The 27267-nt window shown below is 44.2% G+C and overlaps 11 protein-coding genes across 11 annotated transcripts; 2 read left to right on the top strand and 9 right to left on the bottom strand.

Annotated features, from left to right (window-relative positions):
* Positions 1-252: 252 nt before the first annotated feature.
* BYT42DRAFT_553247 (aspartate aminotransferase) lies at positions 253-2294 on the bottom strand. The gene is made up of 6 exons (XM_051566459.1): positions 2087-2294; positions 1797-1963; positions 1106-1715; positions 698-1006; positions 333-611; positions 253-271 (listed from the first exon to the last, which is right to left on the bottom strand). The coding sequence occupies exons 1-5, from the start codon at positions 2151-2153 to the stop codon at positions 469-471; spliced, it is 1296 nt and encodes a 431-aa protein (XP_051428606.1). The 5' UTR covers positions 2154-2294; the 3' UTR covers positions 253-271; positions 333-468.
* A 1775-nt stretch (positions 2295-4069) lies between these two features.
* Positions 4070-4467, bottom strand: BYT42DRAFT_553252 (uncharacterized protein). Its single transcript, XM_051566460.1, has one exon. It carries the CDS (start codon positions 4434-4436, stop codon positions 4164-4166), a length of 273 nt encoding a protein of 90 aa, XP_051428607.1. The 5' UTR covers positions 4437-4467; the 3' UTR covers positions 4070-4163.
* A 316-nt stretch (positions 4468-4783) lies between these two features.
* Positions 4784-6211, bottom strand: BYT42DRAFT_609825 (quinon protein alcohol dehydrogenase-like superfamily; the record flags this gene model as incomplete). Its single annotated transcript, XM_051571317.1, has 7 exons — positions 4784-4908; positions 4970-5080; positions 5144-5282; positions 5351-5585; positions 5657-5769; positions 5856-5957; positions 6041-6211. 7 exons carry the CDS (start codon positions 6209-6211, stop codon positions 4784-4786), a joined length of 996 nt encoding a protein of 331 aa, XP_051428608.1.
* A 187-nt stretch (positions 6212-6398) lies between these two features.
* Positions 6399-7007, top strand: BYT42DRAFT_609826 (translation protein SH3-like domain-containing protein; the record flags this gene model as incomplete). The annotated part of the gene is made up of 2 exons (XM_051571318.1): positions 6399-6477; positions 6538-7007. The coding sequence occupies 2 exons, from the start codon at positions 6399-6401 to the stop codon at positions 7005-7007; spliced, it is 549 nt and encodes a 182-aa protein (XP_051428609.1).
* Positions 7008-7040: 33 nt separating this feature from the next.
* On the bottom strand, positions 7041-10140 carry BYT42DRAFT_553259 (uncharacterized protein). The gene is made up of 6 exons (XM_051566461.1): positions 9624-10140; positions 9259-9558; positions 9042-9183; positions 8486-8969; positions 7991-8414; positions 7041-7924 (listed from the first exon to the last, which is right to left on the bottom strand). Exons 1-6 carry the CDS (start codon positions 10033-10035, stop codon positions 7143-7145), a joined length of 2544 nt encoding a protein of 847 aa, XP_051428610.1. The 5' UTR covers positions 10036-10140; the 3' UTR covers positions 7041-7142.
* Positions 10141-10428: 288 nt separating this feature from the next.
* On the bottom strand, positions 10429-11267 carry BYT42DRAFT_29730 (uncharacterized protein). The gene has a single exon (XM_051562894.1). It carries the CDS (start codon positions 11135-11137, stop codon positions 10679-10681), a length of 459 nt encoding a protein of 152 aa, XP_051428611.1. The 5' UTR covers positions 11138-11267; the 3' UTR covers positions 10429-10678.
* Positions 11268-11885: 618 nt separating this feature from the next.
* On the bottom strand, positions 11886-13808 carry BYT42DRAFT_29736 (uncharacterized protein). Its single transcript, XM_051562895.1, has 2 exons — positions 12072-13808; positions 11886-12015 (listed from the first exon to the last, which is right to left on the bottom strand). The coding sequence occupies exon 1, from the start codon at positions 13630-13632 to the stop codon at positions 12136-12138; it is 1497 nt and encodes a 498-aa protein (XP_051428612.1). The 5' UTR covers positions 13633-13808; the 3' UTR covers positions 11886-12015; positions 12072-12135.
* Positions 13809-18181: 4373 nt separating this feature from the next.
* BYT42DRAFT_553287 (uncharacterized protein) lies at positions 18182-19443 on the bottom strand. Its single transcript, XM_051566462.1, has one exon. The coding sequence runs from the start codon at positions 19381-19383 to the stop codon at positions 18658-18660; it is 726 nt and encodes a 241-aa protein (XP_051428613.1). The 5' UTR covers positions 19384-19443; the 3' UTR covers positions 18182-18657.
* On the bottom strand, positions 19444-21553 carry BYT42DRAFT_553294 (MRG-domain-containing protein). The gene is made up of 8 exons (XM_051566463.1): positions 21175-21553; positions 21023-21108; positions 20689-20893; positions 20479-20577; positions 20335-20411; positions 20069-20247; positions 19866-19950; positions 19444-19762 (listed from the first exon to the last, which is right to left on the bottom strand). Exons 1-8 carry the CDS (start codon positions 21256-21258, stop codon positions 19690-19692), a joined length of 888 nt encoding a protein of 295 aa, XP_051428614.1. The 5' UTR covers positions 21259-21553; the 3' UTR covers positions 19444-19689.
* Positions 21554-21861: 308 nt separating this feature from the next.
* BYT42DRAFT_553310 (trehalose-phosphatase-domain-containing protein) lies at positions 21862-23807 on the top strand. Its single transcript, XM_051566464.1, has 4 exons — positions 21862-22506; positions 22594-22725; positions 22865-23235; positions 23364-23807. The coding sequence occupies exons 1-4, from the start codon at positions 21970-21972 to the stop codon at positions 23686-23688; spliced, it is 1365 nt and encodes a 454-aa protein (XP_051428615.1). The 5' UTR covers positions 21862-21969; the 3' UTR covers positions 23689-23807.
* BYT42DRAFT_508025 (glycoside hydrolase superfamily) lies at positions 23808-26441 on the bottom strand. The gene is made up of 11 exons (XM_051565117.1): positions 26345-26441; positions 26253-26280; positions 26032-26195; positions 25726-25970; positions 25628-25662; positions 25401-25553; positions 24458-25343; positions 24356-24389; positions 24118-24280; positions 23991-24051; positions 23808-23911 (listed from the first exon to the last, which is right to left on the bottom strand). Exons 1-11 carry the CDS (start codon positions 26411-26413, stop codon positions 23839-23841), a joined length of 1911 nt encoding a protein of 636 aa, XP_051428616.1. The 5' UTR covers positions 26414-26441; the 3' UTR covers positions 23808-23838.
* Between the last annotated feature and the right edge of the window lie 826 nt (positions 26442-27267).

A 27267-nucleotide genomic window follows, 5' to 3' on the forward strand; every position in this document is an offset into this window, starting at 1 on the left:
CGAAACTAAGTGTGACTGTTTCTACAGTCATGATCAAAAGAGGAAAGTCGCACCAGTGCCTGGCAATGCAGGACACTCTCAAACCATGGCTGTCGCCGAACAGCTTATTCAGTCATGTTCACTAGCAAAGGCATGCGACTCGGACACATATGAATGAATCTTGCGAATGAATCTTGCAGAAGAGTCTGATTCTGTTAAAGGATTAGCCTGCTGCGACGTCGGAAAACCAGTAAGCTGTCATCTTCAACTTTCGATATGTGCTATGGGCAGACTGCGACAATTATAAAACAAGCTGCGGAAACCATGCAAGATTTTGGCAAAAGTAAATTTACTATCTGGACCATTCTACGAAGGCATCATTGCACTGAAGAACAAATTCACAAAGGACGACTTTGAAGCACGTAAATTAATGAATGTATTGGATGTAAAGAATGACGATTATCATGCAAGCTAAAATTGGGGGTTCTTTTATACAGAAACATTTCTGACGACATCATCCACGGCTCTCGCAAAGTAGTCGACATTTGTGGTTGAAAGACCCGCCATGGAGACACGTCCGTTATCCGTCATGTAAATGTGATATTTCTCCTTGAGCACCTTGACTTGAGGAGCTGTCATGATTGATAATATTGATCAGTAACGTGTGAAAAATAACGCTTGCTTTTTCTCCCATCTCCATATTAGATTAACGATTTACCTTTGAGACCGGTGAAAGAGAACATGCCGATCTGATCAGTGGTGTGATTCCACTGGCCTGGCGTTTGTAATTCTTCCAGTCGACTGCGAAGGGCGTGGCGCATTTCCTTGATACGATTGGACATGTATTTCAGGTTTTCCTTCCATTCGGCATACAGTGCGGCATCATTCAGAACAATATCGACAATACGTGCACCATAGGCAGGAGGGTTTGAAATTTCCGCACGCTGCGCAATCTCAATCTGTGACAAAATGTGTTGCGCCACCTGAGGTGATTTTCCAACAATTGTCAAATTACCGGTACGTTCACCTGCAAAGGAGAAACAGTAAAAAAAAATTGTGTCAGCATGTGTCACGACATCATACGATCGGGCATTGAATCCCAAAAGAGCGAGAGAGAATGACTTACCATAGAGGCCAAAGTTTTTCGCAAACGATTGCGCCACGAATAATTCGAATCCTCTTTCGACAAAGTAACGAACGGCCGCAGCATCACGGTCAAGATCGCCCGAGGCGAAACCTTGATAGGCACAATCAAAGAAGGGGAAGTGGCCTTTGGATTGCATGACATCAGCGATTTCACGCCATTGTTCCATGGTGGGATCGACCCCGGTCGGGTTATGTGCGCAAGCATGCAAGATGTAAACGGAGCCATCAGGGGCATCCCGCATACACTGCAGCATGCCTTCAAAATCCAAGCCGCGTGTCTTGTCGTTCCAGTATGGATAAGTGTTCACTTGGAAACCGGCCATCGAAAATATATTGCGATGATTGGCCCATGTAGGATTGGAAATGTAGCAGTGATTACTCTTCTTGTAGTATTGTGAAAGGAAGACAGCCCCTGTGTGATTGGCTCCAGTGCCGGAAATGGTCTGCACACCTACGGCACGATGCTCACGAATCGCGACACTGTCTTCACCGAGGATCAACTTGACGGCTGCGTTGGTAAACGAGGGGGTACCGGCGATCGGTTGGTATTCATGATCCAAGTCTTTGTTATTGAACAAGATCGCATCGGCCTAATCAGAGAAATTCCAGGGTTTACCATGAGTAAACCCGCTTTACCCGACCGATCCTTACACACATAACACAACACATACCTTTTTTACCACGGGCAATACATAAGGCTTCAGTTCATCGGTTCGATAAGCGCCTACACCAACATTGATTTTCTTGGGATCGGTATCGGCTTTGTACTGAGCAGTCAGATGGAAGATCGCGTCCGGGGCGGCTTTAGGGACTTGTTGGAAAATAGAGGCAGAAGAACCTGGTGTTGCGTTTTATGGTAATGGGAACACAAAAAAAAAAAAGGATAAATTTTTGCGGTTATGAAATTTTGTGCGAGATGTTCATGGCGGTCATGGGCCAAAGATTCATTTCAGAAACTTACCTTCCATGGTAGTTAAATGAGAAGTAAGCTGGTTCAAACGTTGTTGAGAAGAAGAACTGGAAGACATGTTTGTTTTTTCGAATCTGATACGATTTTAAATAGGTCTCGGAGAGTGTGTTATTTATGTCGGTTGTTGTTTATAGTTTGAGATTTTTCCCTTGCGCTTTTTTTTTTTTGCGATCCCGACGGATAAAACGGATTTTCAGCGATTGGAAAAAAAAAAAAAAAAAAGTAAGTCAGGAGACAATAATTGGAAAAAGAATATTGAAAAGCGGTACAAAAAAGGCTCTTTTTTCTTTTCTTTGTGGCAGAGACAAAGTAAGCGAGGAAGAAGAAGAAGAAGAATTACTAAGAAAAAAAGACGCTGATTGATGGTTCAATCCTCTTTTTTATCATGAATGCTGACTATTTTCATGTGAAATCATCGGCTTCATCGCCAATTCTTCCCTCCAGGCCCGGTCATTCGAGCCACGATTACGTGAGAATGGCTATGCGGTGTTTCAACGGTTTCCGCAAAAGGCATCAATATGACACTGAATTTCTCAACAATGTGGGGCTGGTCCCCGCTGCTGAGTGTTGGAAGACAGCATCGGCGTCATTCTTTTTGAGTCACCATGCAACACTGCAAATCCGTTTTTAATTATGCTTATTACTCAACTTGGTACAAAAGGAGTAAAAAGGCAAAAACCTTACTGAAACGAACCAACCTGAGCGATCGATTGCACACGCCTATCACATGCTGGGACCCATCTACCCAACTTCTCACTCTTTTTCCGTGGCTATGTTACGGCCTCATCCTCTTCTTATTGCTCACGACATGGCAACTAATGATCCCAATCACTGTAACCATGGCATAATCTGACGAATAAGACGGTCCAATTCGCTCTTTAAAAAAACCGAGTACCATGCATACCAGAAGTCTCAGGGAAATCATCTATTGCCAGGATCACCGTTGCGTCACATTTTCTGTTGGATGATCATGAAGCGGGGTTTTCTCATTGTGCTTATTGTTTCGCCACTAGTCACCGATCTAATCTTACATGATATCATTGATAAAATTCAGTATACTGTACGGAGAGAATAAGGGCAACCATGAAGCGATACAATGGTCTGCTAAATCTGCCAAGGCTTTTTCACCCGTCGGGAAAAAGAAGATCATGCCCTGAAAAAATCGTATGCAATGGCACATTCCAAAAAGAGGAGTGGCACGTTCTATAAAACGCTATTGAGGTGTGTCCCGAGCACGAAATGAAGCGGAGAACCATGACGATTGATGAACAAAAAAAAAAAGGTTGAGCGGTTGCTGAATTTAAGCATCCTCTTTTTTCGTCGGTTCATTCGGATGCCAATCGCGGATTCAAGATAAGTCTCATGATCCACGGTCTATGTATTGATGACTTCTTTGTTACATGATATCCTGGCTGATGCGACGACGCCATATGATATTGAACCGATCCAAGCCGGTTAAGAGTCTAGATTTATCATTCTGTCAGCACACGGTTCGTTGGGCAGACAACGATTCTTTTTGTGTGTGTGTGTGTGACACAAAAATAGGGCGATACTGGCTGACTATCCCAACCGCGGAATCAACACTTCTACCGCCCGTCACTCATACAGTCCATCCATCATCATTCAACAGCAATTAAGATAACTAAGGCTATAAAAAGTTGCTATCGTGGGATCGGCACTGTGCAAATCGGATCATATACGCCATCATTTATCGCCTGATTCTGTGACGCTAAATGACAAAACAAAGACATACTGTGTATGTACACTGTAAATAGAAGGATGAAGGATGGCCTGGCACCATTTTTAACAGTTTGTCGGTTGTCTGAATCAATAAATGATGCTACATGAACCTTTTGCGCCGAGTATCATGCACTTGTCTGGAAAGGATACTATGGGCTCAACAAAAGGGAGAAGTGTCATTATCACTTTCTTCCTCGTCATATTGTCCCACCATGATCCGAAGCTTCGGCCACGCCCAAAAACAAAAGGAAACCACCTCATTTCTCCGCCGGACTAAAACAAGGTTCATCCAGTTCTTCCAACCAAAGCATTCCCGGTACGGTTGGACCTACCTGCTTTCTTTTCTTCTATTACACCATGATACAACCTGTAACATCCATCTCTTCTCTTGCTTCCCGCGTCCCGTATCTTTGATTGTCAACCCAATCTGGGAATGGTGTTGATGACGAGTCGTGGTGGTGGTGCAAGCTTCAGCTTGATTGATTTGTGAACCATGATTATTCGCTGTACTTTTTACATTGGGGTCAAGCCAAACAATGTATTTGTCGCACGCGCGAATTAAAGCGACAAACAAAGCAAGAGATGTGCATGAAGTGGGCATTACACAAACGTCTTACCTTAAGGAGAATTATTACCGTATCTCTTGTGGTTTCCCTTTAAATCACCGCAATTTCAAGTTTCCTCAACAAAACAAGGATGAATCATGGTTTTGCTTGGCGCAAACACAGCATCCTTCGTCTTGATCTTCCAGGTTTCCTTCACGAGTTCATTAGCCTTGATTTTGATCTCTTTTCACCATCCATGATGGATGGACTAATCAGATAGGCATCTATTTCTGCATTTCCTGCATTTTTGCCCTTGCTTCACCACTACATATTCCGAGAGAACATTGGTATATATTGAAGAAAAAGGAAAACATGATTTGATGATACAGGCATGCACGAGTTTCTATGAATAGCCAACTGAAAGATCGTTGAGAGCAACACAAACCGCCGCCTTGTTATGTCCATTGTATTGTCGAATGGTTTCGCCCTGCGATAATTCCCAAAGCCTGGCAACATGATCTGACGATGCTAAAAAATCAACCACCCGCGAATTAGTTACTGTATATTTTTCATGCGTAAGGAAGATTACCTGTCACTAAATACGCTGAATCGGCGGAAAAAGCACAATCCCACACCCATCGTTGATGCCCTGTCAGTGTCATTTCCAATTTATAGTGATTCTCCATATTCCATATTTTCACTGTTTTATCCGCAGAACATGTGGCTAAAAGTCTGTCGATTGGTTAGCTTGTAGCTTGTTCACATGGAAACCATGATACTTGCTTTGTATCGGGACTCAGTACGCATCGTAGGATGTAATCTTCATGCGCCGACCATTTATGCAACGGCTCAATGTCTGATAATTCGGCATTATTCGACATTTTCCATACATAACAGTTACCCTAATAAAAACTCCATGTAATCAGACTTCTTTCTCCTCTATGCAAACATGCTTTGGTTTCTCAGTTACCTTGTTATTGGCTGCCACGAGAATGGATCCATCCGATGCTACGCTCACCGATCGCATCGCTACTCCTTCTTCAGGAACCAATTCATGCGTACAAGCATGGGCGGTAAGATCCCAGATTTTTACACTGCCGTTCTGATCGCATGTAATCAATTCGCCCTGATTGGCATGCATGACTGCATCGTTGATCGGTGCTCCATTATCAAAATCCCGCGTCAATACAGGCGTACGTCCAGATCTTTTCATCATGAGTTAATGCTCTGTTACTGCTCAAGAAAGGCATTTTGGTTCCCCCTGTTCAGCACATACCTAGTATCCCATATTTTCAAATGCCCGTCTTCGCTGGCGGTAAACATCCACCGTCCTTCATCATGGAAACCTGTCGCTGTGACGTTGCCCGTGTGATCACCAAACACAACAAACTGCGTCGTCACAACGTTTTATCGAATCGTCAATCCAAGCTCACTTTGACGCTTTCCCCGTTTCAACATCGGGCAGCCAAACTTACGGGGTTGCCGTTGGAGCTGTTGATATCGTAGAGTCTCACTGAATGGTTGCCTGCAGCAGCAAGAATGGTCTTATCGGGGGAGATACACAAGCGATTGACTTGCTGTATATCGCCAAAGATTGAAAAATGGGTTCGTTAACAAAAACTTGATTCCATGTTAAAAGCGTAGACTAGGGTTTTCTCACCGAGTCTGCATGTTGAATGGTGCGCGAACATATGCCGCTCAGTGCTTCCCAAAACCGTACGGTATTATCGTATCCAGCCGTTACAAGAAGGACTGAATGGGAATCGTTTTGTAAGAATTGCTGGTATTGTTGCATTTGGGCATATTGTTGGTCTTGTTGAGCTTCAGCCATATTATTCACAGTATGGATAGGTGGGTAGTTTCACGAGTGAACAAAGTGCGGGCTGGGAATTACCAATTGGCGGATGTGTGACTTTTAAATTTTCATGTCAACAACATCGGGCGTTGGCCTGTCGTAACTGACCCTGTTTTTGCCGCTTTTTTTGTGTTTTTGGTGCTTGTTAAATTTCTTGACTAGTATGAATACGTTGAAGAATGCCGTGGCACGATTAGCGCTGCCAAGATTCGCATTGGCAAGACCTGCATGTGTGGCTCGATGTAAGTAGGAAGAAATTGGATTTCAGTGGGTGGGGTAAGCAGATACTGATCGTTCCATAGCACCATACACCACGGCGGCGACAGCCACTTCAGCCTCGACCAAGGGCAACGTTATGGAACTCATTACACAACAGCAGATTCAAAAAGCGAATACCGACGGACGAGCTGAGCTCTTCGATCGCAAGAATCCCCAAGGTGTCAAACCTGGCAGCATTTTGATGGTCGAAACCTTGAATGGACCGGGCGAATCTACTTCTTCCACGTTCATGGGCGTCTGTATTGCTATTCGACGCAAAGGCATCGACACTTCTTTCACATTGCGTAACATTGTTATGCGCATCGGTGTCGAACAACGGTATTCCTTGTATTCTCCCCTGTTGAAGAGCGTCAAAGTGCTTCAAGCACCCAACGAACTCAAGTTCCGACGTGCGAAATTGTATTATTTGAGAGATCAGCCAGGCAAAGCATTCCAACCCTTGCAAAGTCTGTGGAAACAAGAACAAAACGAAAAAATGGCCAACAAGAAATAGACGATAGACATTTTTGCTTTGGGTTTTCTTTTTCCTCCTTCTTTTATATATTCGTAGTTCACATCTTCTTTTTCTTTTCATCAAACATTAAAAACAACAAACAAGCTATTGTATTTTTTCATCCATCACGCATCATCACGATGATAGGTTGATCCATGGATCATAGTGTACTTTGACGAGACCTACACCGCCACGCATGGTAAGCAAACTGCTTTCGGGCATGTTATTGCGCAACGTGGTAAAAGCGGGAATCTCTCCGTTGGTCCATTCATCGTACAGACAGTTCAGCATGACTTGGTTGGAGCCTTCGCTGTCAGGATACTCGATATCCCACATAATCTTCTTGCCAAGCGATGGCGACGTGGCTACCAAAGCACCGAGTGACCCTTCCGGAGCTACGCTGTGCTGATTGATCCACGCTCTTGCATTATACACTGGTAGACGGAATTGTAACTGGCATATAAAGCTGTTTCGAGCGACCGTCGTGAGGTTCAATTGACAACGACCATTGGCACACCCTGACTCGCGAATGTGCACACTCGCTTCCCCGGGTCTACGACCATACAGAGGTGTCAACGACGTTTCGTAGACACATTTGGTCTGACCATTGAACGGATCACATGACAACGTATCATATTCTCTCGTGGACAAGGCTTGTCTCAGCGTCGATTGCAACCCAACCGTCGTCACAACAGACACTGTCGCCAAGGAATCGGTCGTATAGTACTCCTGATTGAATAAGACTCGATTGGGAGACCAGCTGCTATTGTACGGTGACGCTGCGAGGCAGATCACCAACACCACAGCTAATGCCAGATCGGCTATTAAAGTCGGCTTCTTCTTGTTCCCTGCAAGCTGAATCCACGGCAACAGTTGAAGGGTGATGAGAAGTATTGGTACGGTCATGAACAGGTACACTAACGCAAGCCAATGAACGCTCCAACACATGGGCCATTAGGTTCCTTTCTCTTCTTTTTTTTTACCTGCACGTTCTGGAGTTCCGTCAGCGGTGGTGTGGCGTAGGGCATCCATGGTGAGGAAGCATAACTCTGCCATGAGAATCGTAGGCACCAATGTCTGTACGACCATTGTCACTGGGTAACGCCATTCATGCTCTTCTGGGATGCAGTAATATACGGCCCAACTCAACGCTGTGCTTCCAAGGAAGTACACCCCATAGTAAGATCCGGTCACATGATGGCTGGTGAGATGGGCCGCAGCCACCACAAGAACCCACCACAACATCGTGAGCCCTGACAAGTAGAAATCAAAGCTTTGTTTTGGCTTTCCAGGAACGAGCTTCGCCACAACAGGTATTTTTTCGAGCATCCACTGGCATAGTAATAAGCCAAACAAACCGCCCAGGAAAATGCACAAGGCTGCCAAATAGATGCCACCATAAGTCATCTACACCATCATGATAGGTTTAGCAGGAAATAAGCAATGAAGCTCTCAATATACATGACATGGTAACTTACCAGAGGGTTCACTGTCAGAAGTAAAAGACACACCAAGGCGGCCACACCAGCCATCGAAGCCGCCGTGATAATGCACATGGATAAACCTAGTGCATAGTATCGAGCTTTTTGTACGAATCGTCTTTTCCTCTCCTCCCTTGACACGCCATTCGAATGAATTCGACCCACCACCATGACCACGACAGGAACAAGTACAAGCGCAATGACGTTGACTACCTGGGCCGTGGTGAAACTGTAGACGACCATGAATCGACCGAGGATATCATAATAAATGAATTCGTCATCATCACCATCTTCTGTCAAGCTTTCGCTAGCATCGACACATCGTACCGCAGCGAGCGCCATTTGTCCCATGTATTGTAATGAGCTTCGTGTAGTGTGTGCCAAATCATCGCGTTGAGTATGGTAGTGGGAACGGGGTTCGTAAAATCCAATATCGAAACCGTGTGCTCCATGAGCAGTAAATACCGTATAATCGGTATCACTAACGCGACGATCAGTTTCAAGAAAGAAAGAAAATAAGAGTAAGAGAATAAGTGTCATGACGGTCAATTACCTTCTGAGAGTTCTGGACTTTAGTAAACCATTTCCAAAAGGCGATCCATGCAATAGTTTGGCTTTGGATCTTGCCAGTTGTCGCGTGGCTGCTAAATGGTTGGATCGGAAAAGAAGTGGACGGCCGCCAGCTCCTGTTCCCTCTGCGGTATCCCCCAATGGACTATTTGGTTAGAAAACACTTCTTCGGCAAAATGATGATTTGGAACGGCGCTTACCGAGATTGACAAAGAACTTCACCGTTTGGAACCAAGGATGTTGAATAAAAACGTCGGCGCCAATCAGTCCACCCTCTTCAAAATTATTGAACAAGAAAATGAGGGTCTGTTCGGGGGGATGGCGTACAAAATAACGTAGGAGTTCAATGGCCACAGCGGTGCCCATGCCATTGTCTGTGACACCATGGCTGGTGGACACACTGTCGTAGTGCGCATTAACGAGCAAAGCCTCACTGGTGTTACCCGTGCGACCATGAAGGCGAACCATGATATTGCTGGACTCGACGTACCAATACTCGTCTAATTTTTTGTCACAAGCCATGAATCAGTCAAAGATAATTATTGCCATTTTTTATCTGGCTTACCTTGACTCAATTTGTTACGTTTGGATATGATGGTGGTGGGATCACGAAGAATGGCTTCCATGGTCACGTTGTTGGCGCTGGCGTCCTTCTGGAATCCTTTCACCAAAGAAGCGATCCATTCGTTCATTACTACATTGTTACGTTGATTGGCCGAATGAGGTTCAGTGAATTTGCTGAGATATTCGTTGTAGCAGTGAATGCCGGGGAAATCATCGTTTGAACGAGCTTCGGGATCAGAAAGTGGCACCGGCAAGTGTCTTCGTACATTATACACCCACGTCGTCAGGATCACGAGAAAGCCTAAAAGCACGGCATATACTTTCCATTTCGGTTTGGCCGGTTTGGCTGCCGCGACGGAAGGACCGCCCAGCAAAGGCGTCTGTTCGGAAATCTCGTCTTCGTGCGGAGGCATAAAAGAAAGCGACACCGCAGGGAAAAGAAGAAAAACAGACCTTTCAATTCTTATGTGCTTTTTTTCACACCGAATCGACGGACTTTCAACCAGAACTGTTTCCCCGACCCCCCACAATGCATTGCCAGCTGACATGCTCAGCACCGATCGGTTTTTCCCCCACGATAGTTGCTCAGTGTTATCTGCCAAATTAGCATAAGTTGGTAGATACTTGTATGCCTTTATAGCCATATCATATGCCAGCTGCCCTTGCCTTTCTTTGACAGAATGACCCATAATTTATGCGCGAAAAGGATGGCGATAAATGATCAAAGGGGTCAACAATCAAGTGCGCCCATGAGTAAATGCAAAAGGCAGAGATCAAGATATCTGTGAGCAATAAGATTGGTTGTGCTTCTGAATAAAAAAAATAACGCTGCATGTTTCTGTCACAAAAAATAACGGATACAGGAAAATATTTTTTAAGTGGGTATGATAAAAAGACAACCGCGGAAGATGATCAAGTCTTCTGTCGAGGTTTAATAAGAATAAGCTTTTAAACGTTAACTAGTCTTGGACGCTTTGGCCCACTGTTAATCCACTCAAGCTGGGTGGAACCATAGGCGTATCGCTTCGGATAGCCTCAATAGTGTTTGTATCGTATTCATTTTGAATAACACATTGTCATTGCTTTGGGGCCGTGGATCGAATTGCGGCAAAGTGACGTTATCTTGTGAAAGCAGTCTGACCGCACCTGCCAAACCAATGGCGAAAGCAGCTTGCTGATTACGATTCCGTGTTGCGTACCCTCTGGCACGGCAGGGCAGTTTGGATTGATGCATCGGACTGCACCAGAGACTTGCTTCGTTTTTCCACCTGGTAACCTTCGTTTCGCTAGCTCTGTTTGTTGGAAACAGAATACACAAGTCTTCGATGAGCAAAATTCATTTGTTATAGCGACTGTCGTGTTTCTTGAGTGTTCTGTCAGCATCTTCTTCCCCCCTCTTCGTACATGGCCTCTGATGCGAGAGCCCACACCGGTTCCAGCGTTTCCAATGCACATCACTAAGTTGGTTGGAACATTTCGATCAATCATTTGCGCCCCTTCGCTTGACGCCAGCATCGCATAGGCTCGCTTTGTACGCAATGACTGCGTATATGCTATTTTCTTGGACTTGCGATTATGATAAAAATTACGCAATGTGTCGCTTGCATCTTCTTGTAACTACAACAATGACGGTATGAGTTTAGTATATCCATTCTGGTTGTCACGACCTGCTTTTGACGTTTTTGCAGGCCATCGATTGTTTCGCTCAAGGAGTCGATCTGCTCCTTGGTTTCGTCGTTTTGTACCGTCGCGGCAGTGGGCTGTGCTTTCTTACGTTCATGGCATTTGTTCGTATCTTGAAATCATGCTGTAGCATTGGTGGTTTATCCGTGCTCTTTGCAAAATGGCCACGTGTCCATTCGTTGAGATACGATGTTTGAATGCCAATCCATAGCCTTTGCATATCTTATGGATCTGTCCCAAATCAAATATGGATGCAATGACACCAATGGAATACTTCCGCGCTTCCACCAGGAATTGGATTGGATGGCCGTTGTCCGAGACGAATTCATACATGCCTTTTTGCGAGCCAAACAATTCGTAAATGCTAGTTTCGTCAAGGTGTAGCATATGCTCCGCTGAAGGAGAGACTGGGGGATGTATTTGTTTTGTGAATTTGCTGTATCCCGCCAGACGAAGGATCACATTAGAAAGTGTGATAAAGGGTAAGAGGAGGGCAGGGTGCTTCTGCAGCTTTCCGTTCTTGTGGGATAATAAGGTGCAAGTTGGTCTGAAATCAATGTAATGACTCGGTATTCCTCGTCCGTCCAGGAGATAGTTCGCGGTGTGTGCTTGTCAATACCCGATTTTGTGCCAGTTCCATCAATACTTGATTCCGTAATCAACTTTTTGACCACCGCCTTTGTAGCGCTCAAACGACGACAGCTCAGATCCTTTAATAAAGTGTTAAATGCAAATTCTGAACTGGACTTCCCTTTTCGTGACTCACCTGATGGTCAACTAATGTAGTTTGTTGTTCTTCGGTTTGAGGGATATCTATCCCTCCTCTTCCTCTAATCTTTCTTCTTCATCGTCTTCTTCCTCAATGAGCTCCAACAGATCTTCTTCATCGACATTTGGCACATCCGATATATACAGCTTTCGATTTCATCGGTGATATCGTGCATAGTCACCTCTCTGTCTGGCTCAGATTGCACATACAACTGGCGTAACCTGATCAGGAACTTTTCGCTATTCGGAGCTTGCGCTAAACTTTTCATTTCTTGCTTGATTCTCCGTTTCAACGACTTTTTTGTTGCACGGGGACATTTTCGTTTATCGTTTCTTTTACGAATCGTCGACTTTCTGAGTTTTTCCTGGTATGCTTTTTCGCGAACAGGAGCCAAGTGGATTCGTAATAAAGTGCGAACCACTCGATCCAAGATTTTTTCTGGGTGCTGCGCGGGACCATAGAGTTTGACGTTGGTCGAATATTCCTTGATTGCAGCATTGATCGTTTGAGAGCAGCCAGGCATATCCGAAAACGATTGCGCCATTTCTGGTAAACTCTTGCACCAATCGAACCAGAGGGAAGGAAAGTTGCTCGATTCTTTTTTCGTTGTTGCGGAACGCGAATATAAAAATTGTAAATGCCGCGACGATAGAAGATCATCATGCGCATCAAGCTGCTTCTTGCTGCTACCGTCCTTGACTCTCGCATGCAGCCTATCTTGTAACCCATCAGGTATCGTGGAATCGGTATCATTTTGAAAGTCCCGAGAGTTCCCTTGCCATTGAAACGCTGGCGGGAAAAGATGATGAAAATTGGATAAAGCTGGTGGTGTCTGGGTGTTGCCATTTGGCGATTTGCTATAATTCAAGCAAGTGAGATAAGTAAGCATTGATAGTTTGGAGATGATGCCGGTAAGGTGAACTGAAAACTTGTTGATGCTTTGTAAAAAGTTATCGCCGTTAGGGAGATCGGAAGGAATGACTCGTGGAAGTGGGACAGAGCAAGTACGAATAAGTTGTTTGGATTTTTTCGGATCCGTGACAGGATCGTCCGTCTGTTCATCTTTACCTTCATTCTTCGATGCTTCGATTCTACTGTGGATACTGTTGAAATTATCGTCGAGATGATTCATGACATACTCGCGCCAAAGTGCCATGTAGTCAATCTTTTCTTTGATGAGCGTTCTTGTAAACTGTTCCCCTTTGAGATCATCAATTTCCTTTTCGGCAAGCGCCGTGCACTCTTTGTATATTCCACGGATGAATCCCATTTCCAGCAATTCGGTTTTGATATCAGCTGTAAATGTTTGTGCACTCTCATCGTCATCGTCATCGTCATCGTCATCTCCAACTTCATCATTCTTGCTATGCCAATCAAGATCGATTGCATCGGTTTGCACCTTGACCGCCTTCTTGCCCTTATTTTTGGCTCGAGATTTTTTTCGTTTCTTCTTGTTCTTCGTTTCGAGGGCAAGTGTGACCCAGCTTTCAAGATACGTTTCGAAAAATGTCGTCAGAACTTTCAAACAATATTGGGAGCTGAGGACGACCGCTGGCATTTTGCCTTTTCGGCTTGTCGTACTTCGCACTTTAGCCACGGAAGATGACTGTGAGGCCCCGTTGTCTGTATAGAAAGCATGGGCGTTGTTTTCCTCAGACGATTTTGTGCGGACAAAGAGGAATAAAGGTGCTTTCTCCTGGATATGTCGTTATTTAGAAGGTATACATGAAAAAATATGTTTTATACAATACCTGTAAATGAACTGACGTTATGGAGAATTCCGATCCAGCAGTCTCCGTTGCCAAAGACGCGTGTGTGGGACCGACTGGAGAAAAGAAAAATTTTGACATTGATTTGTAACGATATGGCCAATAACGTGAGATGTGATTATCGGAACTGATTATTTAGTACGCATGGCGGGCAATGTAGCCTACCTGGGAATGATAGCAAGGCCAAAAGTTCGGGTGGCATCGAATTTTCTTGGTTAAGGGCCACGTCTGCGCTGAAGTATACCTTTTCCTGGCCTGGGGAACGGTTGGTACAAATGGTATTGATTGCATCGGTATCTCTATTCGTGGGCGCCAAGATGCAATGGTTGGAGAACCGTACCATGTCCTCCAGGGAAGCGCTCTCCAAATTCGGGTATATAGCGGAGATAAGGTGATGGACGTTCGTGGTGGGCATGCACCATTCCCTAGGAAGACGGATATGTTCCCGCGAAGGTAGATGTTCTTGACCGGGAAGGCTATGTGTCCTCCCATCGCCTATGGCGAGGCAAAATGATGCAAACGAACGTTGCTGCATGGCGTAGATATCATTGCCTTGAATATTTTGCAGCCGCATGTTGATGGTAAGGCGCAGGGTATGGATCAATGGCCACAAAGAAGATAAAGATATGGCGGCATCGATGGTATGGGAACGTGTGCCTTTTCGGATGACTGGTAGGACCTGCCTAAAGTCGCCTCCAAACACAACGATCTTGCCTCCAAAAGGTATAAATGCTGCGGAGTGATCCGACACCCTCCTGATGTCACGTAAAGACCGATCAACGGCCTCTATGCATTAGCGGTTCTTGAGAGGTGCCTCGTCCCAGACAATTAACGCAGCATCGCAGATTTCCCCGACTTGGCGATCATCATGCACATCCAAATTGCATGTGATGGTATCATCAACGACCTGAGTCACGGGTATCTCGGATCTTGAATGGGCAGTGGTCCCTCCATCGAGCAATAAAGCCGCCATTACAGTTGAGGCCTCTGCAATGGCCTTGTGGCCGGAAGAACGAACATGTGCCAGAAGGGAATTGAAAAAAAAAGTCCTGCAACAACCTCCAGGGCCATCCACAAAGAACAAATGAGAGCGGGCGGTAGACGGAATGGTATTGAGTGAAGCGATGATGGTATCAAAGGCAGCTTTTTGATCGGGATTCAGACTTGCTACTGGGTATTGATGGCGTTGGTCAACCAAAAGCGAGTCGTCATCATCCTGCTGGATATCGATATCTCCGGTATCGAGGAGCTGCTGGAACATTGCATAGTCGTTCTGCGTGCCAGGTATAAGTGAAGTTGACAGAAAATCGGCCAGCGATTTTCCGTGGCGGGAGAAGAGACAATCAATATGCAAGAGAGCTCGGGCTCTACATAGAGGGATATCTGGCTCCTGTTCGCGGGATCGATATTGGTATTGATAATCGAGACACAGCTGCTCAGCAAAGGTATCCCACAGGAGCCCAGGATCGTCAGGGTGGGCCCAAATCAAAAGCGTCACGGGCAACTGACGAAGACGGTGTATACTGGTCACGACTGCCGCAGCTTCTGCTAGGCATTGGAAATGCTCTCGACTGGAATTGATCAACCCATGGGCACGGGCAGCCTCTTCAAAAGAGGTGTATAGGTCACCCTCATTTGTCCGGAGGTATTCAAAGGATGTGGCGCCGGGTATATGATGCAGAAGCAAGCGCACAACAAAGCGTTCTCTATCCACAGGAGGGACAAAGTAGACATGGCCAACTGCCGGCTGTCCTCGCTAGCGCCTGCGGCAATGAGCGCGGACATGCCGGGAACCCTTGACAAAAATGAACTCGGAAGGAAGCTGGTGATAACATAAGGGCTTTGCGGACTCAACCTCCCGATTCAGGATAAAATAGGCGTTGAGGGTTGCCAGGTCATTTTCCGTGTGTAAGAGCACATCCTCTAGGGTATCATCCTCGTTAAAGAACACTTACTGGCAATTGGGTTAATGCAGAGCCAGCCGCATAACTGCCAGTGATCGATGGTGTAATGAAAAAGAGTATATGCGTAAGGACGAAGATAGAATAACTTGTGGAATATGTTGAATAAACCGGCCAGCAATTCTATTCCTGGGTTTCAACGGACACCTTGAGAACGTGGTTATTAGTGATCGGTACTTCTACAATGGCAATATACAGTGTAGAGTAGTGAGTTTTTTAGAAAATCAAAGCCAAAGCGCTTTTATGTTCAAGCAGTTTGCCATGTGCATTTTTTCATTTTTTTAAATGCTCAGTGCGGTTGTGCCTGTAAGAAAGTAATAGCCAAATGCAAGACTTTTTCCAAACCCACCCTTCGTTCCCTTACCGTATACGAAGCGGAGACTGCTTTTTAATACCTTTTACTATAGGGTGGTAACTTCCCAAAAAAAAAAAAGAAAGGTTTCGAACTTTTTTTTACTAACAAGCCGTACACCCGCTGTGCAATGGATGCCGCCTGCCACCGGAGGCCGCCCCCTTACATTGAGCGACTTTCGTCAGACAAAAAGCCTAACGCATACACGGCATAACCTGGGCAAGAACTCTTGACGGAACTTCGGTATATTAATGACAACCTTATGGCATACGTTGCAACGTGATTTGTTTCTGAACACGCGCAGGGCAACACTGGTTCCCCCCCTCAGTTCCATCCCGCCCAGGCTATGATAGATCTAGGAAGATGTGTGGGTATGTTGGGTATTTAAAAAAATGAGTTAGTAAGCTCTTTGATTGATTCAAATTTTCGTCAAGATATTTTACCTTGTTTATTTGAGTTTTCGATAGCCATTGATCGCTTGACATGACTTGGATTATATGACATTGAAAAAATTTTGAATTAGTATACGTTCATTACATCATAGCAAAGGAAAAAAAATTGGACTTGCCTTTGAACCAAATGGTGCACCGGAAAAAAAAAACGATGAATACGGACCGCCAGGTAAGCTTCTTCTTCGATGCGGAAAATAAAATTGCTTCCAGGGACAGTTAAGCGATGGATCGGTGGTGTCAGCTTGAGCAGGCAAAAAATATTGACGTGGCCAGAAGTGACGGTAACTTCGAGTTGGATTCCAGATATCGAGAGTCCCCCGAATGAAAAGAAAGAAAACAAATAAAGTACATGATGATAAAAAAAACAATGGTCGCGTCAGTAAAAACCTCATAAAAAACCCTGTGGGAAAAAAAGAGGAAAAGACTGCGAAAAGAATATGTACATGAAATATAAAATACAAAATACAAACTATAAACTAAAAATACAATAATCGGGAAGACAGCTCGAATACCATATGATGAGAAGCAATCCAAAGGAGAGGAACGTGAAGAGGACACGTAAGCGTTTTTCTGATTAAAAAGAGAGCCACACCACCAACGATGGCCTTTGACGTCATCCGGTTTTGCCAGATGAATGGATGGATGGATGGATGGCGAGAGAAAGTCAACTGTAGTATCCAGAACTTGTCAGGCAAAAAGAAAACGAAGAAACCCGGAAGCTAAAAGAAGGATGGAAAAAAAAGAGAGGTAAGTCTGTTTTGCCGGAGCAAAATCGATGGTAGACCACTCGACGCTTACCTTTTTGAGGATGGTAGTCGATTTAAATACACGGGATAAGAATGGTCTGGATGATGGATGCGGATGGAATCTTGATACAATGATAGTGAGGGTTTATCAAGCAAACAGAAAGAGAGAGAGAAAATCAAAAGAAGAAAGATAAAATTGAGGACAAAAATATATGATTCTCCATGGATGAAACAATAGTCACCCCACTGATGCATGAATTCATAGATCGAAGCACGTCTGCTTATGTATTATTCGATTCATTGAAAATTGAAAGAGAATGAAAGGACATATATAGTGTAACTGACAAAAAAAACAACAGATTGAATGATGCTACAGAAGAACGCCAGTCGTATCATCAACCACTTTTCTTCAAAAAGAGCTCTACTCACATTTTTATTCGAAAAACGACGATACTCTGTTTTACCACAACTGGTGCAAACGGCATCTTGCTGCTGATTGTTTCGCCTATTATCGTGAAAGTGGGCAGCGAGGCATGGTTGAAAGATAAAAAAAAACGTTTAACAGGTCCTGATAACTTAGTGTAGATCATGTTTTTTTTACTAATTGCTAGTAAGGTGTAGTAAGTTCCCAAAAAGGAAATGTTTCAGGCATAACTTTCTTAATTAATACGCTCTTTTTGTTGGTTGATGAGATAATACGCTCTTTTGTTAATGTTAATAAGAAAAGGATGTGAATAGCCACGTGGTCTAGATGGAGTTGGATGTTCAAAAATAAACAAAATCAAAAAAGGGATGCCGTCTCTGATCGTTTTTTTCTGTCGTTCTATCGCTCTTTTTCCTATCTACTTCACAATGGCGCTTCATTACATTATTATCTTTCTTTTTATTTTAAAATCGATCACTTCTTTCATGTCGAAGGTGTTTGGTCTCGACGATGAGATGAAGCAACAACAACCGTCCTTGTATCCACCGCTTCATCAGCCCTACTACGACCATCATCGTACAAAAGACGGAAAAAACCTGGCTGCGGACGCCGATTGGTCTGTGCTCGGCATTTATCTGTAATTGGCCTATTCACTGATTTGGTTCGGCCTCCCTTCGACCCGCACAAAGAAACTCCTGTGTATATTGCTTCAACATGTCTTTTACTTTATTTTTATTTTCTGCAAACCGTTTCTTTTTTTTCGATGTGTATTATATTTGTAAAACCAATAAAAGACTGCGACATTTGCGGACAATCTACGTATGCTATTTTGTAATGGGTATGCGGTTCAAAATCAGTCCAAAAATGAACATTGAACATTTAATAAGGAGAGACGGGAGGCGATGATGACACTGCCAATGCAGATTCCATAGATGGTAATTTCAATGATTTAGCTTCTTTCGAGGGGTGTGGTGACGGAAGTTTAGGACTAGCGGTAACAGGGATCCTAGCCATATTGCCTCTGGACGATGCCTCCAATAATATTGGGTTCACAAAATCCATCGAACAGATGAATTGGCGGGGAACCACGTTCATCTTTTCATTGGATCCCTGCTCACAGTCATAGCTGAGGTGCCATGGATACTTGTATATCAAATTTGACGTTGCCAGGGGTTCATACTGAATCCATTGGCTGGATTGATCTTGTGCAGATAACGGCAACGCGATGGGATTATAAGATAGACTAAAGATCTGGCGACGGCGGGTATCGGCATGATGGACAATGACAGTGCAACCATCAATGTGAGGTAACTGGTTGGTATCTGATGGTTTGGTGAATGAAGATGGCCCGTTCTTGGGTTGGAACGAAAAGACCAGCTTATCACTCCGGCTCTCTTTGGCCTGCCAATCGAAGTCTAGCGGTTTATGAGACGTGGTACCCGGTTGACAGATCCACAGTCGAACCGTGATATTCTGAGCGTAACGCTGAAGATGGGTATAGGATAACTGACGCCACGAATGACAAACTTGACATGATTCAAATAAAGTTGAAGGATCCACAAAAGAGAGAACGAGATCGATAATTTCCGGTGGTAGAATAGTCATAAAGAAGCAGCAAGGAGAATAAACAGAAAAGAAAGTAGAAAACACCGACAGAAAGAAGATTTGATGAATACTTTTTTGTATTTGAATGGAAGTTTTTAGGCGGCAGCTTTTTTTTGATAGAGAAACAGAGTTTTATATACGCTAAACCCCATTGAGCAAGTTTTTATCGATAACGATCGGTCTTTTTCATATGCAACATGACGAATGTCCGCAAACCGTACCTGGGGCACAATACAAAAAGAGAGGGAGCATTCCTTCTCATTGGCCGACTGACATCATGCCCCTCCTCCTTTTTCCGTCCATGCCCTATCGCTCTTGATGATATGGATTCGTTCGATACTCGTTGTGGAAATAATCCTTTTCATGGTCTTGCAAGAAGCTGGTTTATCCATTATATGTATTAAAGAGAGAAATGATGACATTAGCACACTACAATCGTTTCATACCTGGATATTTCTTTTCCCAATTGCAAACAAACCTACCTTAAAAAGTCTGCAAACATGTCTTTGAGGACAGCCAGCGTCTCAGGATTTACTTTGGACTTGGTGATAAGCGAAGGTAATTCGACTAGAAATTGGGATTAATCTTTTGCTCCATTCACCAAACGCAAAACGATGTGTTATTGGTAGAGTGATTGGATCTATTGATAGGACCTATGACGGAAAAACAAAATATAGAGGCTTACCAAATAGTCGAAGTAAATGTTCTGCTCCATAAAGATCGCTGACTTCCTTATCAGGATAAGTGGATTTCAGCTCATCGTGCTGTTTCCGTTCCACTCGGTACAGCAATAGGTTGTTCAATGTCTTGTCGAAATAAAGCTTGATACCTTGGATCACTTCATTCAACACTTCGCTGTCTTTCCTACACACATCATTATCCGTTCTGTCAATTCCGTTTCTTTCTTTCTCTATGTCTCTGAGAAACGACCATGATATCACCGACACTCACATGTCATCTGCGGACTTGGATTGGGCGTACTGACCCAAGATTTTGGACACAGTGATTTCGCATGGCAGTCGCACAACCTACCATTAAGCTTCGTTCATTGCCCGAGTCTTCAATCGTGCACCCTGAGTTCTCTTTTTTTTTTACCTGTCGGTTTTTGGTAATATTCTCCCAATCGTCGACCAGCAGTCCTTTCAGTGATTCCGGCATGGGTACTTTGAAGCTTGGTCGTTTGGCATCGTCCTCCTATGATACGAGATAAATATATCTTGCGTTACTTTTCACAATCCATTACAAAACAAAAAGCAAATAGAGAAAAGGGGAGGAATGAGATGATCAATGGTAGATGAGACGAACCATACGCGATTTCTCTGTGCTGGCGTCACGATGTCGTTTACGTCCTCGCGATTCGACGGCGTCATGGGCACTGCTGCCAGGATGGGATGTGTTCGATGAACGGGATGGTTTACGTTTTGAGTGCATTTCTTTCAGTTGCTGTTGTTTTTGAATATTGGTATCGGTGAACTTTAGAACGCGCTCTTCAGGCACCCATTCGTCCCATCTAATTAATTTTTTTTTTTTTCAGATATGCAATAAAAAAAACCTCAGGAAAAAAAATCCCAAAATGGGAGACTCGAAAAAAACCAAAGCATAATAAAGAAGCATAATAAGAAAGGAAAAAGCTCCTTACGTTTGTTTCCATCCTTTATAGTGAATGTAGTAGTGTCGTCCTCCTTCACTGTCGTCGTTATCTTCTCTTTTCTCGCGCCGAATCACCTATCCAAGGTCCTGACATTAGTCTCCTAACTCCAACACCTCAGTCTCTCCTGCAAAACTTCCTACTTTAGCCTCGTAAAGCAACGGTCCGTGATAGCAGAGAACCCTCTCTTCTTTATCAAAGCCAAACTTCTTTTCATTCTTGGCCATGTCGACTGAATTGTCCAGCAAAATAAAGGATATTGGCACCTGTCCACTGATTGAAGGTCTAAATCTCACACTTGGTTCGCCTGTAAGCCCACACCGGGCTCGGGGTCTGTGACTACTCTTCCTGGACTCACGTGACAATCACCGGGCAGATCGCCACACCGCTTGAATTTCCCATGTTCTATGTTATCTGCGAGCGAGAGGGGGGCGGAAAGAGATAAGGCATGAATGTTTATCCCAAAAAAAGCAACTTTTATAAATATGCGTCCACTGATTGAACCAGAGTGTTATCTCTTTATGCTGATTCTTTTTATCCAATCAAAAGGTCGCATCCGATAGTCTGTCACCATCACTTTGGAAAAAAAAGCCATCTGACTTTTCTTTTTTCTTCAATCCGAGGTTCATCGAAATGATAAAAAAAAAGGCGATTGCAGAGAGCCGCTAATCAGGGCAATTTCATGAGTGTTGGAACTGTAACATGAAGTCTCTATCTGATAAAACAGGTTTTGCATTTAAGAACAGTTTTTTTTTTTTTTTTTTTTTTTTTGGTTGTTTTGCGTGGAGGATCGGTTGTCGTTCAGATTTTCTATCTACAGTTTTTTTTCTGGCTCCGCACCATTACCTAATGCTTTGATACTCCGACAAATATATATGTGTGGGTTGCCATTTTTGTTACGGGTTTTTTTTCTATCTTTTGGGAGAAATTCTCTTAATATGCCTTCTTCTATCGCCTATTATCCACTACCCAACCTGATGGATACTAAACGAACCTCTTCTTCACGCTGCCAATCCGTTCATAAGCATTTTGGCGATAAACGTATTGTCCTGTGTCAAAATCTCCCGTCGTCCGGTTACCAAGCAACGTATAATCTTTTCTTCTCTAAATACCCCTACTGGCGTGATCGCATCGTGGTCGTCCACATCAATAATGATGCCTCCGTCGAGGTGGAATCCAGTGATAGTATCTACCACTATCAGCAGCAAAAAATGGATAAAGAAGACTACGAAAACATGTTGGCCGCCGCCGATATTGGAGTGATCTTTGGAAACGATGCAGAGATGATCCGCGCATTTGTTACCTATCATCGTGATCACCATGCACCCCTGATATTATCAGCGAATGTCGCCTCGCCCCTGGCGGCAGCGAAAGAGCACGCGATCATGGTTGATGAGTCAGATAAAGAAGCCGTAGCAGACGCTCTGGATGTCGCTTTACAAATGTCGGCGCAAGAAGCCAAACAACGTTACGAGGTATGTAAACAGATAGACCTTTCTGACAAGGAACAGAGAGAAGAAAAGAAAAAAGTGGGCTTATGAAACATGGGATTGCCATTCCAGGGTCTCTATCGTTCGGTCACACAACAATACACAGATGATTTGATACCACATCACGCTCAACCCCTCAATACAACAACATTGATGCTCGCCTATAAATCGGCTAACAAGCGACTGTTCCTTTTTGATTATGATGTAAGTGGACATTTTTTTTTTACTTTTGGCGCTAAGTGGCAGCGGAAGAAAATCACAGGAACCTAATCATAAATCGGGCCATGCTTGGCTTTTTTTTTTTTGTTTATTGTTATTTTTTCTGTTTGGTTATCCGATGTAGGGTACATTGACTCCTATCGTTCGAAATCCTGCCGATGCATGTCCTACGCCTACGCTTTTGAACTACCTTAAACATTTGTGCACGGATCAGGCCAATTCGGTGTGGATCATTTCTGGTCGTGATCAAGTGTTTTTGAACACATATCTGGGCAACATTCAACGACTGAACCTCAGCGCAGAGCATGGTTCGTTTATGAAAATCGCTGGCGAACAAGACTGGATCGATATGCTGAAAGATGCCGACATGCAGTGGAAAGACGTCGCTCTGGAAATTTTTGAAAAATACACAGCCAAGTTACCCGGCACTAATATTGAAAAGAAAAAATCGTCCATTACCTGGCATTACCGAAACGCTGTGGATAGTGATGAAGCGTAAGTCGTCTTTTTCTTTTTGGCTGGTTTTGGTTGAACGCAAAATGGGAAGTTTTACGTTCAGGCCAAGCGGATGTTGTTTTATCGTTTGCTTATCTTTTTTTGTTGTTGACTGTAAATCCTTTTAGATACCGACAATCGAAATTATGTCATAAAGAGTTAATGCAAATCCCGGGCGTCGATATCCTTGTCGGTAAAATGAATTTGGAAGTACGATCACATTTGGTGAACAAAGGCGAAGTCGTTAAACGGATCAAGACGGACACACCAGAGGTCGATTTCATCATGTGCGCTGGAGACGATCAAACCGACGAAGACATGTTCCGTGCTCTTCTAGATGACAAGAAAGCGTTCACCGTATCTATTGGTCCTTCTTCCAAACCCACCTTGGCAGGATGGTGTGTTGAAAGTAGTGAACAAGTCGTAGATTTACTTGGTCAATTATCGGAATAAGATCAAATGCATGTACAGTTGTATCATAATAGAAGTTGGTGCCCCTTGTTTTTATTTAAATAATTCACAACAAATGCGCATGTAAAAAGAAAAGGTTTAAACGTAAAGAAAGAAGGAGTAGGAGCCGATGCGAGGAAACCGATTTCTCGGCTAATTGAGAAGATGAGCAGCCAACGCACTGTGATTGGATGTATTCGCACAAGTGGTTACTTTCTTCCACACGCTACCAAGTCCGTCATGTTTCAGTTTCAAAAGCTTTTTCTGATACCGTGGCATTGATAGACAATGAACGTCTTACTTACTTGGAATCGGCGTCAGGAACTTGTGCTATCGATGCCTTGAGAGCTTGGTACAACTGTCCATCTACACGTTTATACAAAAAGGTCAGTTTCCTAGCGCTGCACTATTGCCTTTGGTTCTATTCATTACCGTGGGCTGCGAAACTATGTTCATGATAGATAGCATCAGCCGACCATGGGTGCAAACAACCGTAGTGATGCAACAGCGCCTCCCCCAGTTGATTCCTGGTCACTTGCTCGCTGCACGTTTTGTCGTGTTTCCAGACATTCTTGTTGTTCGTAGGCGCTTGATTCTAAAAATACCAATTTTTTTTCAAGTCAGTTGGTTTCATTGATGCTTATCTTCAAATTTTGACGGACGGCCTTACAATGTTCCACCACGAAGCTGTATAGACACGATTTCTACAAACAATTCAAAGTCAGTCTCGTGAAGCTCAGTATGATGGTTCGACGCATGCATAATCCCTTACTTCACAATTGCTTTGCTTCCGGCTGCATACGATTTTCCTACTTGCCACAAGGTGGCATTGCTGCAAACTTTGTCTTCTTTCACCATGATACGGTTCACAGAGATAGTTTGTAACTTGGCCACAGGTTGGTCGGAAGGCGACGAGCTGTCTTCTTGGCCAGAGACACCATCACAGGGACCAACTTTCTGCCAAGGTCCTTCTTTTTGGGTCGGCACCTCATTCAGTGTCCACCATTTGGCGCTGTACAACGATCCGTGGTACGTCACCTTTTTACCGCCCACATACACTTGGCTGCTGGACCATTCTGGCACACCTGTGCATGTCGTCGCGTCATTCGCAGGCGGGCTATTGGTCGCTTGCGGAGGTTGACTAGACGCCGTAGGCGATCCAGAGCTGGTACCTTGTCCGTTACATGCACTCACGGGGCTCCATTCGCTATTGGGATCGCCACTCGGGGTATTGTACGCAGACCATTTGGCTTGCCATATGTATCCTTCGAAAGCGACCCGATCACCGCCAGAATACCCTTTGCCTGATTGAAACGTTGGCACCGAGCAAGCGGGGTACTGGAATGGTTGGTTTCCACATCGTTGGCCGGCTTGCATTGCCTGTTTGATACCTCGGTCGATGCGGCCATTCGCGTAAGCTTGAGATGCGTCCCAGAACATCACTCCGCCGAAACTGGGGAAATTCTTTTGCATGGCCGTCGCTATTTCGCTCAGTTTTTGCAGAGGAACGTAACCGCCACCGGCTGCACTGGCACTGGCCGGAGCGCCAACATAGATTTTAACGTCTTTATTGGGCGCAATGTGCCTTGCCCAATAGTCCCACACGCCAAAATTCCAGTTCGTAGTATCGTACGTCTGTAGCCCACAGGGATTGTTATCTAGAACAGATCATGAGTATGGATGACGATGAGAAAGAAATGTTATCGGGAACTCACAAAATTGCACATAGATTGCATCAAAAGCTACAGCATTGATGGTCGCTTGAAGATTGGCATCAGGATAAACGCATTGAGGCGCCGCAGTCAGATAATACCGCTTGTCACTTTGCTTGAAATAGCCTTGCAGCTTGTGAAGAAAGGCATCATAATCTAGACAATAAGACAGCCAAAATTTAGTTTGAAATTGCATGGTAGCAAAAGAAAGGACCGTTTAGGACACTTACGAGCAGCGCCGCCACCTTCAATATCCAAGTCAATACTATGGATATGATGTTTAATTGTTAGTATATATCTCTTATATGAGTGGCAATACATAATTTACCCATCAAAAATCGCATCACCAAAAGGCCGGATATCGGAGCTTCCGCCCAGGAACTCGTTCCAAAGCGTATCTGCAAATTGCGTAGCTTGGGCGTCCGAGCTGAATCCAATGCCCCCTGTTGCTCCACCCAGGGACAGTGTGATGGCTTTGCCTTTGCTTTGACAGTACTTGATATCGCTGGCCAGACTGGAGCAGTTGGCGAGACCGGTACCGGCAAATGTCGAATTGTCGGTAGGGTTACAAATCTATCCATGAATGAATCAGTAAGCATGGCCAGTGGCTGCGATTTTCTGTCATCCAACTTACATTGGCCAAATTAATGTCAGGCTGTCCTCCTCTGGAGAAGAAGGTGGTTAAAAACGCTACAGGAATCACATCGATGATGTCGTCTTCGCAGTAGTATCGAAGTGTTTTCTGCCAACCGCTTGGATCACCTGCATTGGCCGCACCGTACGAGTTTTGACCCCAGTCTATAACAGTACACTGTTAATCATTGGCAAACATACGACGGTTGCTTTCCTACATACATAAAGCCAAATTGTCATTGCATGTATTCTACAAATAAATGATTGATTATCATCAAAAGTTCGTGAGCAATGTATAAGCTGCGTCTCCTTACATCGATGCCATGTACTCCGATGATTGCGAACGCGGAAATTGACAATGTCTGCAGAATGCGAAATCGCATTGTGGCGAGTTTTTTTGACAGAGAAATTTGGATTGGAACATCGGGTCATCTCGTCTTCGCCCTTTGTATTTATAGTGCAGCATCGGACCGGCAAGGATCGGTATGTCACCGCTTACCCTGGCCACGGTACAAATTAATACTACCCAGATCCAAATTTCATTAATATTAGGCAATTACCTTGGCGACTTACCATCGCTGCTTCATCCATGGACTTACCCATGTCCGAATGTCTTGCTCTATTGCCAGTAACCATTTAACTCTATTCGGTACCAATGTGATGATCTCTTGTTCCATCTTTTCATGTTGATTGCGGACCCTGACCTATGTCTGCCACAAAAGGCAATCCCTGAATAAGGAGACTTTAGTATGGAACGGCGGACAAAATATGAAATTATGCTTCTGTAAACAATTGAGATTCGCTTGAAGGTTCCTCGACTCGTTTTGTCTATCTTTGCTGAGAATGTGTTGCTACGAATGGTAACGTATAGGTTTCGTCGTTGTGATCTCCAATAAATTGATGAGGTTTTACTGCGAATACCTTTTTTCTTGATGCGAAGTGGTTCCGTCGTCACTGGCACAGATATGCAGATGCCCATCATGAGCTCTTCATGTGAAAAGGATGGGCAATCCTTCTGTCATCAGTGAGCTTTTACGTAATACACTTAGACGTCGATCAATGCATTAGTGTTGGACCCTGAGAAAGATTTATTTCCAATAATTTTCATATGATGAAAACCCATTCCTTTTCTCATGATCATTGACTGTCGTCGATGTGAGCTTGCTGCAGGGTAGTTGAGCATGATGAGCCAATACCAATTATTACATAATCCACGATGAAGGTCACCTGAACTGCG

Source organism: Radiomyces spectabilis, assembly GCF_025331425.1.
Source record: "Radiomyces spectabilis strain NRRL 2753 chromosome Unknown BYT42scaffold_1, whole genome shotgun sequence".
Classification (NCBI taxonomy): domain Eukaryota; kingdom Fungi; phylum Mucoromycota; class Mucoromycetes; order Mucorales; family Radiomycetaceae; genus Radiomyces; species Radiomyces spectabilis.